At 46.2% G+C, this 17,324-nt stretch overlaps 1 protein-coding gene across 1 annotated transcript in view; it reads left to right on the top strand.

Annotated features, from left to right (window-relative positions):
• The first annotated feature begins 14,131 nt into the window (after window positions 1–14,131).
• The window catches only part of Hs3st2 (heparan sulfate-glucosamine 3-sulfotransferase 2), a 98,227-nt gene continuing 95,034 nt past the window's right edge, over window positions 14,132–17,324 (top strand). Inside the window, exon 1 of the mRNA XM_005064462.4 lies at window positions 14,132–15,078. Within this exon, the coding sequence (XP_005064519.1) occupies window positions 14,594–15,078 (485 nt within the window). The 5' untranslated portion in view covers window positions 14,132–14,593. The remainder of the gene's footprint in view (window positions 15,079–17,324) is intronic.

Genomic DNA, 17,324 nt, shown 5'->3' with positions numbered 1-17,324 from the left:
AGAAATTACAAGTGTTTAAAAACGTAAAAGCTTTCTCACCCTCAACAATAGAGGACTACAAGTAGAAACAACAATTACACATAAACTATTTTCTATATGACTGGCATTTGCAGTTCTGGGGATCAAGCCCAGAACATTGAACACCCTTGGAAAGAGCACTACCATTGAATTATGCCAGGGTTCTTTGAGGTTATGAGGCACAATCTCCCTATGTAGCTCAGGCTTGCCTGAAACTCCCTATGGTAGCCACGGATAGCCTTGAGTGTGAGCTCTCCTTGACTCTCCCACTGGATTCAACAATCCAGCTGCAGACATGCATCGCCCCATCCAACTCAAAACTATATTTTATATCCAGTTTCTTAATTTGTAGAGCTGAGATTGGGTGGAATTGCTGGGAGTGTGGTTTAGCATAGCTACTATGACGGAAATTAGTAAAGTTAAAAAACACGCATATCACACACTGGAGGCAGTATCTTTACTGAGGGAGTATCTCGTGCACACTCCCAGGACAAGCAGAAGCAGGGCTCCTGGAGTTGCCTGACTTCCCTTTGGTTGGGAGACAGCCCCCGGACCTCTTGAATATACTCTTGACCCCTATGTCCCAGGTCACTTCCCCTCAGCTTCCTGTTCTCATGGAACCAGCCACTATGTTAGTGATGAGCACATAAGGAGTAAATTCACTGCTAGACAGGGATCTGGTCTGATCTCTGTGTCAAAATATGTTCCCCAAGCCTCCTAAGGATTAGAATCTCAGGAAATTGAGATCGAGCTGCCACTTGCCTTCCAAACACCTACTTTCCTTTTGGAGGAAAAATCCAACAAATTGCTATTTTTGTCCATCAAAAGTGCTTATGTCCTAACATTCAGCCAGGCATTGCTGTGTAATTAAGTTATTTAAATTAAAAAAACATTTATTTATCTATCCGTGTATCTATCATTTATCTGTGTACCTATTCATCTATCATGTATGTATGTGGGCACAAGTACCACTGCATTTGAACGGAGGTCCAGGGACAATTTGCAGGTGTTTGTTGTTTTCTCCTTCTGTGGCATGGTTACTCATGTCATCAAGTTTGGCAACAGGCACCTTTACCCACTGAACCATCTTTCTAGCCCCTATATGATTAAACTCTAACAAATGAAAAGTGTGCAGATGGTTTACCTCAGAAGGACGGTTCACCCATTCTCCCATCCCCTAAGCCATCAACTTCTGAGAACCTTAGCACCCGTCTTCCTCAAGGAGGTAGGGTACATCCTCAGCTGCAGAGAGATGGAAGCAGCTTGGGTGGCCGACACCACTAAACTCCACACAGACCCAGAATGCCTTCTATTGGACAACCTTGAAATGACACAAATTTGTATCCTATTCAAACTGCTATTGTTGGGGGAAGAGATGTGTCAGTCAGATGCAGCTAAATTTCGTCCCAATTGTAACCAACTAGAGGCAGGAGATCTGTGATGAACTGTCTTTCAGAAACTGAGTTCAGTCTGTAGGCATCAGCACGTTGCATGAACAAAATGAGTTGCAGAGCACCACAGCACCCAAATGTGACTCTCACTATAGCATGTGCATGTGACTCTCACCATAGCATGCACATGTGTCTCTCACCAAAGAATGTAAATGTGTGTATCTCACCAAAGCATGTGCATGTGACTCTCACCATAGCATGTGCATGTGTCTCTCACCATAGCATGTGCATGTGACTCTCACCATAGCATGTGCATGTGTCTCTCACCAAAGCATGTGCATGTGTCTCTTGCCATAGCCTGTACATATGTCTCTTACCATAGCATATGCATGTGACTCTCACCATAGCATGTGCATGTGACTCTCACCATAGCATGTGCATGTGTCTCTCGCCATAGCATGTACATATGTCTCTTACCATAGCATATGCATGTGATTCTCACCATAGCATGCACATGTGTCTCTCACCATAGCATGCACATGTGTCTCTCACCATAGCATGTGCATGTGACTCTCACCATAGCATGTGCATGTATCTCTTGCCATAGCATGTACATATGTCTCTTACCATAGCATATGCATGTGACTCTCACCATAGCATGTGCATGTGTCTCTCACCATAGCATGCACATGTGTCTCTCACCATAGCATATGCATGTGACTCTCACCATAGCATGTGCATGTGTCTCTCACCATAGCATGCACATGTGTCTCTCACCATAACATGCACATGTGTATCTCAAAGCCCCCCCAATATAGAGGAATGTCTCATTTTTCTGTACATGAATTGTCTTTTAAAAGATCATAATTATATTTCTTAAACTGTGGTAATGTTAAGAAGTCTAGAGGTGATGAAGAGATTCCATGAAAAAATATACAGGAAACTGTCAAAAGCTACCATATCTTGCCTGCAGTACTCTACATTCCCACCTAAGCAATGACTCATGCACTGTTTGTAAAGCATAAATTAGTTATGTCTCCCACCTGCCCAGCTCCTGACCTCCATAAATTCTTTTCATGCCTGCTGCTTGCCACCTGTGGTGACCACAAAACTGCCAGGGTTGGAGACTTGGATGTAAAAAAAAAGCAACCTCTTTGGCAAAGAGAGATAGCTCAAGGGGCACCACCTGTGTGCTTTTTGTGGGCAAAGTTCAAGGTTCTTTCAGAAGCCCTCTGTTGTGTTCATTGTGTTTTCACAATACCGTTGCGAAATGAAGGAAATGAAGGCATTAATCCACAAGAAAGAAAACTGGGAAGGCACAACAGCAAAGACAAGATTAATTACAACAGAAAATCAGAAGCAGGGCCAGGCACAGCAGAGTCAACAAAGCTGGAAACAGGAAATATCTCCCCAGACAAGTATCTAAGGGGTTCTGGGCCTAGCAGTATCGCACAGTGTGGAAAGCAGAAGAGGCATAGATTGAGAGCCGCAATCCTACTTCAGTTACTGTTGCATAGCTGTGACCAAAAGAGCCAGGGAGGGGATCACTTATTGCGGCTCATGGTTTCTGAGGGTTTGTCCCAAACATATCAGGGGTATGGGGAACTGTCAGGATATCAAGCAAACCTTCTTGTCGTAATACTAAATGGTTTTCATTAGTTAAAATGATCACACTTACCCTTTAAAATTCACAAAGGATTAGTTAAAAAAGCAAACTCATCAAAATTCAGTGTGTCATTTTCTTGATACCTGTGGCTACCTCTCAATTTGTGCAAAGCTTTGTTGATTTTAACTGAGCAGGTAACATTTTTTGTTTTGCTTTGTTTTTTATGAGACGGTCTCTCACTGGGATCTGTGGCTCTTTGATTACAGTAGGTTGCTCTGCATACATATGTTTATTTGGTGTGTGTGTGTGTGTGTGGTGTTGGTGTGCAAGCCATGACACACGTGTCACGATTAAAGAACAACTAGAACAACTTTTGGGAGTTTGCTCTCTCCCCCTGTGTAGTCCTGGGGATCTAACTCAAATGGTCAGGCATGGCTGTGCCTTCCCATTTTGTGATTTTGCTCTCTCCCCCCGTGTAGTCCTGGGGATCTAACTCAAATGGTCAGGCATGGCTGTGCCTTCCCATTTTGAGCCATCTTACTGGCCTCACACCTGCCTTCTTATGTGGGTGCTGGGGATGGACCTCAGGCCCTCATGCTTGTGTGGTGAACACTTTAGCAGCTAAGCCACATCACCAGTGCATACTTAGTGTTTTCTGTGTTTGTGTAAACCTAGCAGCATCAGTATATTGGGTCTTCTTAAAAATAAAAAGGGAACCGTTCTATTTACTCATGGGTCTAATGGTGGATATTTCTGTTAACTTTTAAGTTTTTAATGGAGATGCTTTTGAGCCTGCCGGTTGTCTCAGAAGAGTGTGGGGCAGAGTGGAGGGGAATGGCCTGGGAATCAGGTACGGTTCCCTTTGGCTTAGCATATCAGAAGACTTCCAGTGTTGCTGGAAAGTCTTTAGTCCCAAGAATGGAATTTTTGACTGAGCTTACAAGCCACAGACAGCTTTGAATAGCCAAACCCAGCTTGCTTTTGAAACTGGACTTTAGACTTCCTAGGGCCTCTAACAACTTCTGTCCAGAAAACAGAGCTGCTCTAGGTATTTCAAACAAAAGAAGTCTGTGTGGGGGAACAGGATCCAAAAGTGATGGAAGGGTTGGAGGAGTGAAAAGGGAAGTTAGAGTTACTTTAAAAAACATTAAGCACGGCAGGAATTACTCCTGGGCTGTGGGAACAGAAAGGGAGGTGACATTAAAAGCCCACAGTTGCTGTAGGATGTGATTGCTGGAGATACACTACTGTTACCATGGTCACATTGTCTGAGGGGCTGTTGCACTGATGGAGCAAAGCCAGTGAGTTCTGTGGGGCTAAGCCTAAAGGTATGCCCACTGCAAGCACCATGCTATGTGGCCATGAATTGGAAGTTTAATCACCACTGCTGTTACTGCTAATGTTATATATAAACAACCAATCTTTTCATCTGTCTGTCTATTTTCTTCTCTCCTTCCTGGACTTCCTTTCAGTGAACCTAACTACAAACCAACTGAAGTGGATTCTGGGAAATGCAGTTTTCAGTGATACAGCAACTTTCAAACAACAGGGCAACAAGGGAGAGTGGAAGAGAGAGAGAGAGAGAGAGAGAGAGAGAGAGAGAGAGAGAGAGAGAGAGAGAGAGAGAGAGAGAGAAGGGGGTTACAGTACTGCCCGCAGAATCCAGATGAAAGAGGATGGCAGCTTGGATGGGACAGCAACAACAGAGGTGATGAGGATCAGCCATGTTTTGAGGGGGAGAATAATTGGCACTTGCCAACAGGTTAGATGTGGGGTATAGGGAAAGCAAGATTCAATGCTGACTGGGGTTGTCTTGGCTTAAATAATGAAAAGGCTGGAGTTTCTGCTTACTTAGATGTTTGAGACGGGAGTAAAGTCAAGTTATAAAAAACTAATAAGACCTCAAACATGGGACATGCTTAGTTTGAGATGTCCATCAGACATGCCATTAGAGCTCTGAGAGGTTGACTGCTCAGGGGAGAAAGATGCACATTTGTGACTTGTTAAGTGCATAGGAGCCTGGAGACTTATAATGCTAGTAAGAGAATGAGCCCTGATAGAAAAGAAACTAATCTCTAGAACACTCCAAGTTAGAGGTCATGGAAATGAAAGGAAATCATTGATGGAAACCTGGAATGAGAAACAAGGAGGATGTCACAGACCGTGTGTTCCAGGGGACACAGCTAGGAGAAGAGAGTGTCAGCTGTGCCAGCTGCTGCTTGCCTGTAGGCTCAAGAAAGGCTAACAGCTGGAGAGCTGGGCAGGGGGCTTGCCTAACAGGAGGCCCTAGGTTTGATCCCTACCCAGCACTGGAGCATTGGAAGAAAAGCTAAAACAAATTGAATTTATCATTGTGAGACCCACGGGTGACCTTAAAAAGAACAGTCTTTTAAGACAGCATCAGGAGCAGTGAAGGCCAGAGCAGGATAGGCTGCTGGGACAATGGGAGGAGCCAATAAGCAGAGATGACTCTTCAGCTGAGCTGTGAAGGAGAAGTATCAATGGAGCAGCCCTGGGAGGCAAAGGTGAGGTCAAGACAGGCTAGTTTCTTCCAAAGATGGAATAAATAGCCCCACACTTGTATGCTGTTGGGATCAGTCCAGGGCCACAGGGGGTAAAGTGATGATGTGGAAGAGAAATGGAAAGATGGCTGGGGTCATGTCCTTGAGAAGACAGAAATAGATGGGATATGTGCAGAAGCAAAAGAATCTTACCTAAAAGCACACAGTAAAATCACCTTAACAGGACAGAAAGTAATATCCATGGATGTAGATGCTGGCACATGAGGGAAAGGTGAGGGGGGAAGTCCTCAGTGAAGTGAGATCAAAGCCATCAGTTGCAGGGCCCAGGAAGGCGGCACAGGAGTGCGGGAAGAGGATGGGTGGTCTTAAGGATGTTCACGGTAGGACTCGAGACTGAATGGGCTAGAAAATGTAGCATGATTGTGAGGAAGTGTTGAGGGGCCACTTGAGACTAGAAATGATGAATTTTAAGTGGAACTAGTCACGGCACTTCTGCACTTGCTGTATTCAACTACCCTGTTGAAAACACCGAGTAGGAAGAGAGATGATTTCAACCAGGAAACCCAGTACAGAGAAAGAGGGTCAAAGGACTCCACAAGATAGGCAATATGGTTATCCTGTTTATTTGAGATTTATTTATTATCCAGACTTAGTAAAGAGAGGAGAGACTATGAGAGGAGAGACTGACAGACAGACAGTTTAGTCCTTTAATACAAGTGAACCAGGTCCTTGTGGGAAATTCAGTTGTCATCCTGACAACAGGCTATTTGGGGATATTATCTGCCTGCTTATGCAGGAAGCGTTCATGAAACACTTGCCATGAGTTGTGTTTAGAGAGGGCATTTGGTTACTTCATGGGGATATTTAAAGTACTGGGGTTATACAATGGATCTACCCAAGGAGAGATATTGGATGATTCTGAAAGTTGAACTTGCTTTCATTTTGTTATCAATACAATTTTCAGGTTGGTTGAAAGATGCATATCTTTCTGAAGTGTTTACATTCGAATCAATCAAAATAACTTAGGCCAAAAAGAAAATTTATTGACCTATCCTGCTGGCAGCTCTCAGGATTGTTGTGGCCAGAATTCACTGAAGGCCCGTTTCTCACAAAGACATTACACTAATTGTTATGTTTAACCCAGAAGCAAAGCTAGCATTCGGTGCTACAAACAGTCTGCTCCCAGAGACCACATTCCTAACCATTGTGCTTTATTGCCTCTTTAAAGGACAGCTTCAGGCAAAGTTGGATGCAGGGGTCTCCAGTTTCTCACCAGGACCCTTTCTTCATCCTCACTTTGCTTAATTCACGTGCAGCTGAGGCTTGCTCTACTCAGGGCAGCTGCAAGCCTACGCCATCCTCAGTCTAGCATTTCCCACACAACGCTTTCTCTCTCTGAAAACCCGTTGCATAAATCTGTACTTAGTGCTATGAAAGGGGTTCACAATGCTAAGGAGTAAAAGAAAGACATTTCACAAAGCAGTGGGAAATACCTGGTCCAGAAGCAAATAGACAAGTGAATAAATACGCTGACGGGAAGGCTACAAAATTGGCAATATGCAAAATATTAACAATTTTCTGGCCAGGCGGTGGTGGCGCATGCCTTTAATCCCAGTACTCGGGAGGCAGAGGCAGGCAGATCTCTGTGAGTTCGAGGCCAGGCTGGACCGACAGCCTCCAAAACAATACAGAGACACCCTGTCTCGTAAAACCAAAAAAAATTTCTGGGTGTTATGGTACTTTTCCTTCTTGATTCTTGGTGTTTTCATTTCTTTCAACATCAAGAATATTATTCCCTAGTAAAAATGATGAAAGAATACAGGGAGATAAGTAAGGCAGGAGGACCAGTGTGACATTGAGGCAAGCCTGGGCTACACAGTAAGTTCAAAGCCAGAGTGGGCTCCACATGGGCTGCAAAAGAGAATGAAAATAAAAAGAAAGAAGGAAGATAAAAAGAAAAGGTTAAGAGAAAGTGTTAAAAATTTAATACAACCTAGCAAGTATATAGAGAGATCTTTATATTTCTCCCTGGAGCTGTCTTACATTCATCCCTCAATTGAAGTCTATAGTTTGTGAAATTGATGGAGTGAGATTGATACCAGAAGCCAGTACCATTCTCATCTCATCTCATCTCTCTCTCTCTCTCTCTCTCTCTCTCTCTCTCTCTCTCTCTCTCTCTCTCTCTCTCTCTGTGTGTGTGTGTGTGTGTGGTTAACGAGAGTGGCCATTCCTAGTCAGCTGTACCGTAGTATTGAGCAAATGAGTGGACAGGGGCTAGCACCTTCCCTGATGTTACATTTCAGGTTCGTTTTGAAATGAAATATTATTTCATCCTTGGAAACTTGAACAGGAGTCACATTTAGTGGTTGATCAAAAGGAGAAAAAACATGAAGAAAGCAAAAATATCTTAACATGCATATGCAGGCCAAGTTCTAAGCACCAGGCTGAGCTGGAAGTAGCTGCATAGTTGCAAGAGAGGGAGACAAGATAAAAGAGGTTAAATAATGCAGCACCTGAGAGGCTGGGGCTGGACTGCTGAGAAAAGATGCTGAAGTGAGTGAGGCTGGTGCTGAACCTCCCCACTCATGCTTTTGTTGTATACTCCCCTGGGCTGCAGCATCTGGGAGAACACAGAAAATTCAACCCCCTGGAGATTGCTTCCTTATTTCTAAAATAAGGGTTTTAACAATGCATATGGCATTGGTTTATTGAGAGGATTAAATTAGGTAATGCAGCCAAACCCTTGTTCCTGGTGCAATAAATGGTGTCTATTATTAGGTCTGTGATTGTTGCCAATAACAAAAGCCACAAAAGTGGTGAATAAAGAAGGGCTTAGATGCTTAGTGCTTAGAATCCTCAGGGTCCCTGGTCTTTTGGATTTTTCTCCTGTTCATGGGATCTTGAACACCTTGAGCTTTGGGTTTATCCAGACAATGGAGTAAGGCTGAGTCTCCCTCCCCTTTACTCCCCTCCCCCCTCTCAAAGTGAAATGTTTACGCCCACCCTCTGTGCTCAGATGTGAACTTTGTGTCTCCCAGAAGGGAACCAACAGATCACAGGACTCCTCTGACCTCTGCCTCTTAGGGATGACTCTCTTTGAGGATACTTTCTTACATTTTACAAAACTTGGCTCCCAGGAATAAAATTTGAAACTTACTCTTAAACAAAACTGAATAATGAGACTTGATTAGATCCAAAAATGTAAGGGGAAGAGAACTTCCTTGTTTTATAATTTCAAATTCAAGGTCTTCAATGCAGGGCATTAGAGTGGGAGGGAAGGATCGTTACAGCTGTGGTACAAAAGCGACAGAAGGAAAGGGATTCATCCTGTGCTGCTGTCATTCATCAGCTCTCTGTCAGCCATTCATCTGCTCGGCACCCTACTCTGCTAATCCTTTCTGATTCTATGATCTACTCTGGAGTGTTCGTCCTGTGTGAATTACTCACCTTTATGCTTATCTTAGCCAAAGTCAGTTTCTGCTGCTCATATGTCAGTAACCTGTACTGAGTAACACAGAGAAACAGAGAAGTTGAAAAAAGTAGCTGACCTGTCTATAATTGTCTCAGATTCATGACAGTGTCAGTTTTTCAGGTCCTTAAAAATAAGCCCCTCACCACCTCTGTCAGTTTTTTAAAAATCAAAGTAGCCCCTAAATCTTAATTCTAATGGGACATTTTCTTGATTAATGATTGATGAGGGAGTGTCCAAATCACTGTGGGTGGTGTCATCCTTGTGCTGGCAATTCTGGGTTGTGTAAGAAAGCAGGCTGATAGTCAGGTGATCACAGCTCTCGGGAGGGAGAGGCAGGTGGATCTATGTGAGTTCGAGGCCAGCCTGCTCTACAGAGTGAGTTCCAGGACAGCCAGAGCTGTTAAACAGAGAAACCCTGTCTCAAAAAACAAAAACAAAGACAAAAAAGAAGGAAGGAAGGAAGAAAGGAACGAAGGAAGGAAGAAACGAAGGAAGGAAAAAAGAAGCAGGCTGAGTAAACCATGGTGAGCAAGCCAGTGAGCAGCACCCTCCTCTTCCTGCCTTCAGGTTCCTGCCTTGAGTTTTTGCCTTGTCCTCCCTTGATGATAGACTTCAGTCTGTAAGATTAAATAGACTCTCTCCTCCCCAAGTTGCTTATGTCCATCTTGCTTATTGCATCGACAGAAAGCAAGTTAGGATAGTCCCCTTGGTAGCTCATATGGCTATTGGAATTGAAACTCTTTTTGTCCATCTTGTAATAAAGAAAGGAAAGTTTCATAGAAATTCTGTGGTTAATTCTCATTGAAAAGAGTTGGATTGTTTAGATTCATGGAAATATAGCTATAAGACATTGAGCTTGGTCACACATCTATTTTTGAACTAGACCCAGCCCACACAAGCTGTATAGAAAAATGATTTTTCAAGGTATATGAGTCTATGGGAGCCATTCTTATTCAAACTAGTGTAGCATGTGACAACACTGATCAATTATATGTGGAAATAATGTGGATGACTGATAAAAATGTCCTTACAGGGAAATTGCATGTGTTCTCCTACTCTTTTCTTCCTGACTGATGATCAGAATATGAACAAGCGGACAGCTTGTTAGGCCATCATGGGATATGGAATGACTTTACAATGGAGAAAACATGATAAAGCATGTGGTAGTCTGGGTCCCTACCATTAAGGAACTTCCATGCCAGCCCTGAATCACCTTCATCAGAACTTGCATGTGGTAGAAAACCAGACATATACCTTCTCTAAGTGAATGCTATCTGATGAGCCACATGACTCATAATCCTACTGGATACTCCCTAGGGAGAACCGGGCATTGCGACTCCCATTCCCCCAGAAATTCTCCTGCTATCTTGGTCTTCCCTCTGGTTAAGATGTGAAGGAGAAAACTCACTTGTTTCTGATATCTAGGAACTTTTAGAGTTTATTAGGAAATAAAGTAATTTAAAAATGGAAGCAAGCACCAGACAAAGGTTAACTCTTGAATCCCAGGCATCAGCCTGGGAATCCAGCATGGGACTGATCAAGACCCCCCTGAATCTGGGTGTCAGTGAGGAGGCCTAGGGAATCTATTGAGCCTTGGGCAGCAGATCAGTACCCATCCCAAGTATACACACGGACTTTGGACTCCCATAGAACAAAGTGAGGTGCACTCTCACCCTGAACTCTTGGGGAAGGGTCTAGGCCCTGCCCTATAGGAAATGACAGACTATGGACACCCCCATGGAGGGCCTCACCCTCCCTGGGGGAATGAGGGAATAACGGGGGGGGGGGTGGGTTGGGGGGAGGGCATGGGAGGAGGGGAAGGAATGGGAGAGGGACCTGGAACTGACTCGTGAAGCAACCTCGTTTCTTATCTAAATTTAAACTGGAAAATAAAATATAAAAAAATGGAAGCAAGCACAAAATGACAAGGTGTAACCATGTCCAGGGCTCCTTCCTAAGGAACAGGTGTGCCAAGGGGTATTATATTACATTCAACCTTGTGATTTTAACAGTGGAATGCAGAAATAGGCTAGTGATGTGAAGAACTGTTGAATGCACACTTTAGAACTCCTTTCAGCATATCTGTTTTGACATTTTTATTAACAATTTGAGTGAAGAATTAATTAAATTGTAATCAGATGTGGAGGTGACATAGTGCCAAGAGACTGGCTCCTGCTTTGGAAAATGAAATCATATAACTACAGAATTACAACAGTAGGACTTCGAGGTTTTTGTGGTTGCTTATAGCACCCCCCCATTTTACAGATTAAAGAAGCCAAGGCTTAGAGAGGGCAGGACACCTGTCCAGAATACACAGGGAATCAAGAATAAAGCCAAGAGCTGGAAATATAGCTCAGTGGTAGAGTGTTTTCCTAGTTGTACAAAGACCTGGGTTCAATCTCTCAAACCCTCAAAAAATGAAGTCTGAATTTAACCTTTCTAGTTTTCCAAGAATAAGAAAGCTAAATCATGACTTGAGATTCAAGCAGACATTTGAAAAAAAACGTAACTGTAGCCACGAACTGATGAGATGAGATGAAATTTAATCAGGTCAAATGTGTAAGGACCTACATATTAGGTCTTTTTTCCCTCTTTAAGTCCACTCTGCAAGCACAGTAGGGGGTAGCTATGCCTTAATCATCAGCACTTGTAGAAAATACTTGAGATGTTACTTGGTGGCAAGCTGGAGATGTCAGCAGTGTGGTGTAGTGACAAGAAAAAGATGTGGAATCTTAGATGGCATTATTGGAAATAGAATTTATCAAAGGTCCTGTTGAACTTTTCAGTCTTTACCTAGAATTCTCATCCAGTTCTGGTTACCAGATTTAATAGCAATCTAGACAAATTCATTCATATCCAGGAGAATAGCCTGGGATGGAATTATGTGAATAATGCTCAAAGGAAGTTCAGAAGCTTCAGAGCTTTGTAATTAAAACCTTGAATCTTGGAGCCAGACTGTCTGGGTTTAATCCTAGCTCTGCCAATTACTGAGTATATGTTTATTTAACCTCTTTTCACTCTCGGTAAATTAGGACTTATAATAATGCCTATAATAATACCTATCTCCAAAGACAAATGAAGTAAAGCCTTTTAAGTGGTTTGCACATTATGGCACAAAACAAGCACTTGATACATGTTAGCTATTGCTAGAATTAAGATTCTAAAGTGCAGAGTACACTTGGAGATAAAGGCATAGGTCTGTGCAGTTGTCACCCTTGGGCAGAGAACCCTTCCTTCACAGTAGGCAGTGATTACTACAGAGACTCATAACTGGTCAAAGTATTGAGAATACCTGGTTATGAGTGCTCGGCCCCTAAAGGACCTCTATATCCCATGCCTCCCAAGGGGAACATTGTGGAAGAACGGGTGTAAGACTGTTAGAGCTGGAAAGTGGGGAGGAGAGCTGTGAAGTGCTCCTTTCTGAACATGTCTGTGACCACTGCATTCATGAACTCACAGTGTCCACGGTTACCTGCACAAGATCTACACCAGATCAAGCCAATCAAGATTCCAGAATAAAGGGAGAAGGAGCTTATGAGACCACACCCCTGACGGAGGAGATATTGGCAGTGGTTGGCTGCTGGGGGAATCCTTTTCATTCAGAGGTGTGGCTACTGGTAAGTTGCCCGTGTCCCAGTGGATGGCCCCATGCCCAGTCATCTATGGGAATCACTCACTGACCTCAAGTTATTTTCTAAGATGAAGAAGAAATGAAAGTGAGAGGCAAAATTTTAAAGGGTTCTGGGAAGATCTGGGATTGGGGGTAATATGAAAATCTCAGAATAAATAAAATATTATTTAAAATAATCCAAAGAAATGTGGGAAAATGGTAATACTATGGAAGGCTTTAACAGTTATTAGATGGTTTAAGACATGCTAACACGTATTAGTAGTTAATGCCTACAGTAGAGAGATTGGTCTAAATTTTCTAGAGATGGGCATGGCTTTGGGGAAAATGTATTTCCTAGTTTGAGCAAGAATGCCCAGACCTTGCCCTGAAGACATCGGTAGCCTAATGGAACCTGAGGGTGGAGGAGGGGTCATCCAGCCATCTTGAAGAGCCTTCACTTTGGGAACATTGTCATAGTGTTTAAGGGAAGGCATTCCCACCTGGGATGCAGGGTTCTAACCAAGTGCTAGTGGGATCTCTCAGGAAATCACTGGGGTTCCTCACACAAGCATGTTCTGGGGCTAGTCATTGGGAACTGTTTCCCTGAAAGTCACTTGACAATCACTGCAGGCCATTATACAGCGTCTGGTACCCTGGACAGCTCCCTGGGGAGCAGTCCACCGCTAGGGGGCGGCCGCCAAAGGATGAATAAGTCTGCCGTTCTGGGGCTCGCTTTCCTTCCAGGCCAGGGCGGGGAGGAGGGCGGGGGTGGCGGGGAGTGGGGCGGGATGAGGTGGTGTGCCAGTCGGGTGGAGGTTTCTGCTCCATGGGTGCGAGACAGAGCAAGCCGCCTGGGTGTGAGTCAGCACGCTGGTGCTAGGGGGCTTGGTAACTAGTCACGGAATCTCACTCATGCTCGGTTCCTCCACCCATCCGTTTTACAGTGTGCGCCCGGGTCCCAGGCGTGTGCGCACACTGAACGATGCCAGATTCCAGGCTGTGTGTTTTGGTTCAGAGAGATGGCTGGGGATGGGGTGTGTCCTTGCTATGTTCCTATCCTCGGATTAGGGGTGTCCTCCACCTCTGTGGGGTGATGGGGTGTGTCCGGATTAGGGTGAGCTTGCTCCTGTGGTAGTGCATGCATGGTGCATATGTGGATGAGTGTAGTGGAACCGAGGCTCAGGGTTGGGTGCTTGCATCAGCACCCAGGTCTGTCTGGGGTGGGTGTTGGCGTAATCTCGACTCAGGTGTCCAGAGGACAGAGTAGTGGGGATGTCTAGTCTCCCTCATGAGTACACGGTGTATCTGGCCACCCTACCCTCACCTCTCCAAGCTGGCCAATACTATTTAGGGAGCGGTCCTCATGGGGAGGGCCTGGGGCGGTGTTTTACCTGAGCGGAATAAGAAAGTGGGGGTGCAAGGGGCGGGCCAGGTCCCCGGGCGCGGCGCGGGCTCGGGGGACCCGCGCGGCTGACGTCAGGCGACTCCTTAAATAGAGCCGGCAGCGCGCTCCACTCGGCATTTCCCGAGGAGCCTGAACGGGGCCGGCGCCAGCGCCACCGTCCGGTCCGCGCATCCTCCCGCCGGCACAGCCGCGCGGCCACCGAGCGTCCCATGAAAGGCGCTCCAAGCATCCGGAATGGGGCTTCGGGCACTGGGCGCGCTCCGAACCCAACGCGCCTGAGAGTCAAAGAGTGCCAGTAGCCGCCGGGCTTCCCGGAGCTCCCATCGCCTAGCACCAGGAGATGCTGGCAATGCAGCCACCCGGTTCCCGAGGAGCCACCGTCCCTGGGACCCCTGGGCATGGTGCTAGCCCAGGCCAGCAACCCCCGGAGGAGAAGGCATCCCCAACACCCGACCCGCACGGTGGGGACAGCGCCACGCGAGCCCTCTAGGCAATCGCAGGGCCACATAACAGCTCCGCCGCAGGTGCCACCTCAGAAACCATGACCCCCGGCGCGGGCCCATGGAGCTATGGCCTATAGGGTCCTGGGCCGCGCGGGGCCACCTCAGCCGCGGAGAGCGCGCAGGCTGCTCTTCGCCTTCACGCTGTCCTTGTCCTGCACTTACCTGTGCTACAGCTTCCTGTGCTGCTGCGACGGTCTGGGCCAGAGCCGCCTGCTCGGCGCGCCGCGTTGCCTCCGCAGCCCCAGCGTAAGCGGCCAGAAACTTCTGGCGAAGTCCCGCCCGTGTGATTCCCCGGGGCCGACGCCCAGTGAATCCAGCGCTCCCAGCGCACCGGCCGCCGCTGCTCCAGCACCACGCCTCTCGGGGTCCAACCACTCGGGCTCCCCGAAAGTGGGCACCAAACGGCTGCCTCAAGCCCTCATTGTGGGCGTCAAGAAAGGGGGAACCCGGGCGGTGCTGGAGTTTATCCGTGTGCATCCGGACGTGCGGGCCTTGGGCACCGAGCCCCACTTCTTCGACAGGAACTACGGCCGAGGGTTGGACTGGTACAGGTAAGGGAGGCAACCACAGCTCCACTGTGAGCGCACCATCCTTGGAGCCACCCCTTGCCTTTCTTAAGCAGGCAGGGGGTGTGAGTGACTACTGTAGGAGGATCCACCCAGAACTTCTCCATACAAGGTTCTTTGAAGTGTAAATGGAAAGGACATTCCTTCCTGTCTCTGGAATCCATGGAAGAAAGGGGGTGTTTTCAGTCAAACATAGGTGCTGGCTGGGAAGCTGGCTTCCGTGTCCAGTTTTTAGGGTGGATGGGGCTACTTACCCAAGGCGAAGGGTTGTATGACCACAGTCCTACTCTGGCCCTGAGCTGGTCTTCCCTGATCGGTGGCACCACCTGAAGCTAAGGAAAGGAAACCAGGACAAAGGCCTTCTGGGGTGGTTTCTGCCTTGATAGGTTCCCATACTTAAGACAAAATGAGAGTGTGCCCCGAGTTCTTGCAATGAGAAAGGAAACAAGGTCTGATCCTTCGAGAATGCCAGTCTTATTTGCAAATATTTGCTACCATTCTGGGGTTCATTCCCTTAGCCGCTCTAGTCCTCGGTTAGTGAGCTTGGAGGAAAGGAAGGAATCTTGGGTTTTACTCGTGACTCTGGCACTTAGAGTGAGCAAGTTTCTCAAACTCTGGCAGCCTCTCTTTCCCCATCCATCACAAGGGGCAGGAAAATAGTTCTTGCCCTGTTTGCCTGCCAAGGTTTTTTTTTTTTTTTTTAAGTGTTTGAAAGATGTAAAAATGACACTTAGCGTTGGGGGTGCTTTTAAAATAGCAACCAACAGGAGGAATTTGGAAGACAGGTGGGCACTTAAGAGGAAGGCTAGACAGGATCCTAGGAATACGCAGGCCTGCCTAGAATGCCTGCTCTTCCCTTGGACTTCTGCTGGCTACCATTTGGCCCAGTGGGTGGTGTCTGGACATACAATGAGGCTTAACTGAGCTGGAGGCGTTCACTCTCCATTCCTCCAGGGTCCACTGGCCTTCTACACCCTGTGTGGTGTGGGCGTGAAGGATAGGTCCACAGCGGGACTGATCCAGGGCACCTTTGGGGATAGAGTATAATGTATGGACCTCTGAGATGTCAGGGAATCTACCTGGAGATATTCTAGACAGTTCTGCATAGTAATGGAATTGCAGAGAGATGCCATGGAAGCTGACACAGCTGTGGAGGCTATTTCTTTTTATTTTCACATAAAAGGAGACCCTTTAGTCGGTGGACTCATAAGCATACTGGACAAAGGATGATTTCATTAGGAAAATGATCCAAAGGAAGTCATAACAAAGAGTTCTGAATTTTCAAAGAAGAGGAACCCTCAGGAGTGACTTGTCACCCTTTTCAGCTAGCCCTAGCCAGCAGAAGCTATGGCTGTTAGGAGCAAGGGATGGGACACATGCTGTCCCCAAGACCCAGGAACATTATCTGCAGTGGAGCCAATCAAGGGACAGTTGGCACGCAGTCCGGTGTGGCTTCATGCCAATGCTGATGGCCCACCATGTTTTCTGAACACCCACGGGTGTTTCATCTAGTTATGTGTTTACTGTCTGAACCAGACCCCAGGGATAGGCTGCAGAAACACTGAACACTAGTGCCTTGCTGGAGGTCAGCCACACTCCTTGTATGCCAGGGTTTCCTCGATGGAATATAGGAAGATCATTATGAAACCTTTTCCTCCGTGTAGTGATTTTTAAGTGCAAAATAGCACAATTGTGAGCATCTAGCTTCTAGGTATTGTGCTCTCCCATAAACACCTCTATGTTGAGCCCAGGCTCTCCTTCTCTGTTCCTCCCTCCTCCAGCAAACAGCATACCTCAGGCTTCCTTTCTGGAGTCTGTGTCATTCAGGGATGACTGCTTTTTATTTTTAACCTTGGCATGTGTGATTCGAAGCCAGCTTAGCTGTGAACCTTGGAGATGGGAGCCATGCCTTTTTTTTCTTCCCCTAGCACATTTCGATTCTGCTAAAATTCTCAGCTGAATCTTGGTAGGTTTTATTTAACATGAAGCACACTGACAGCTCCACTTCCTTCTCTCTCCCCTCCCCCACCCCCTTCTTGATATTTCTAAAGGAAAGATTAATCTGGAGGTCTGGTCATAACTATAATACCCATCAGTTTCCCAGGAAAGCTGGGAAGTCCACAGCACTCAGGAAAGGGTTGTGTATTTTCTACTTCTTTTCTGGGGGCAGGGGTGCAAACCAGCACCTTCAGGGTCAAGGGTTCCACATGGAGATCGCTGTTTCCACAAAA

This window comes from Mesocricetus auratus, unplaced genomic scaffold, assembly GCF_017639785.1.
Source record: "Mesocricetus auratus isolate SY011 unplaced genomic scaffold, BCM_Maur_2.0 Super-Scaffold_4256, whole genome shotgun sequence".
NCBI classification, from domain to species: domain Eukaryota; kingdom Metazoa; phylum Chordata; class Mammalia; order Rodentia; family Cricetidae; genus Mesocricetus; species Mesocricetus auratus.
The sequence above is the reverse complement of the archived record's forward strand: the minus strand, read 5'-3'. Positions and strand labels throughout refer to the sequence as shown.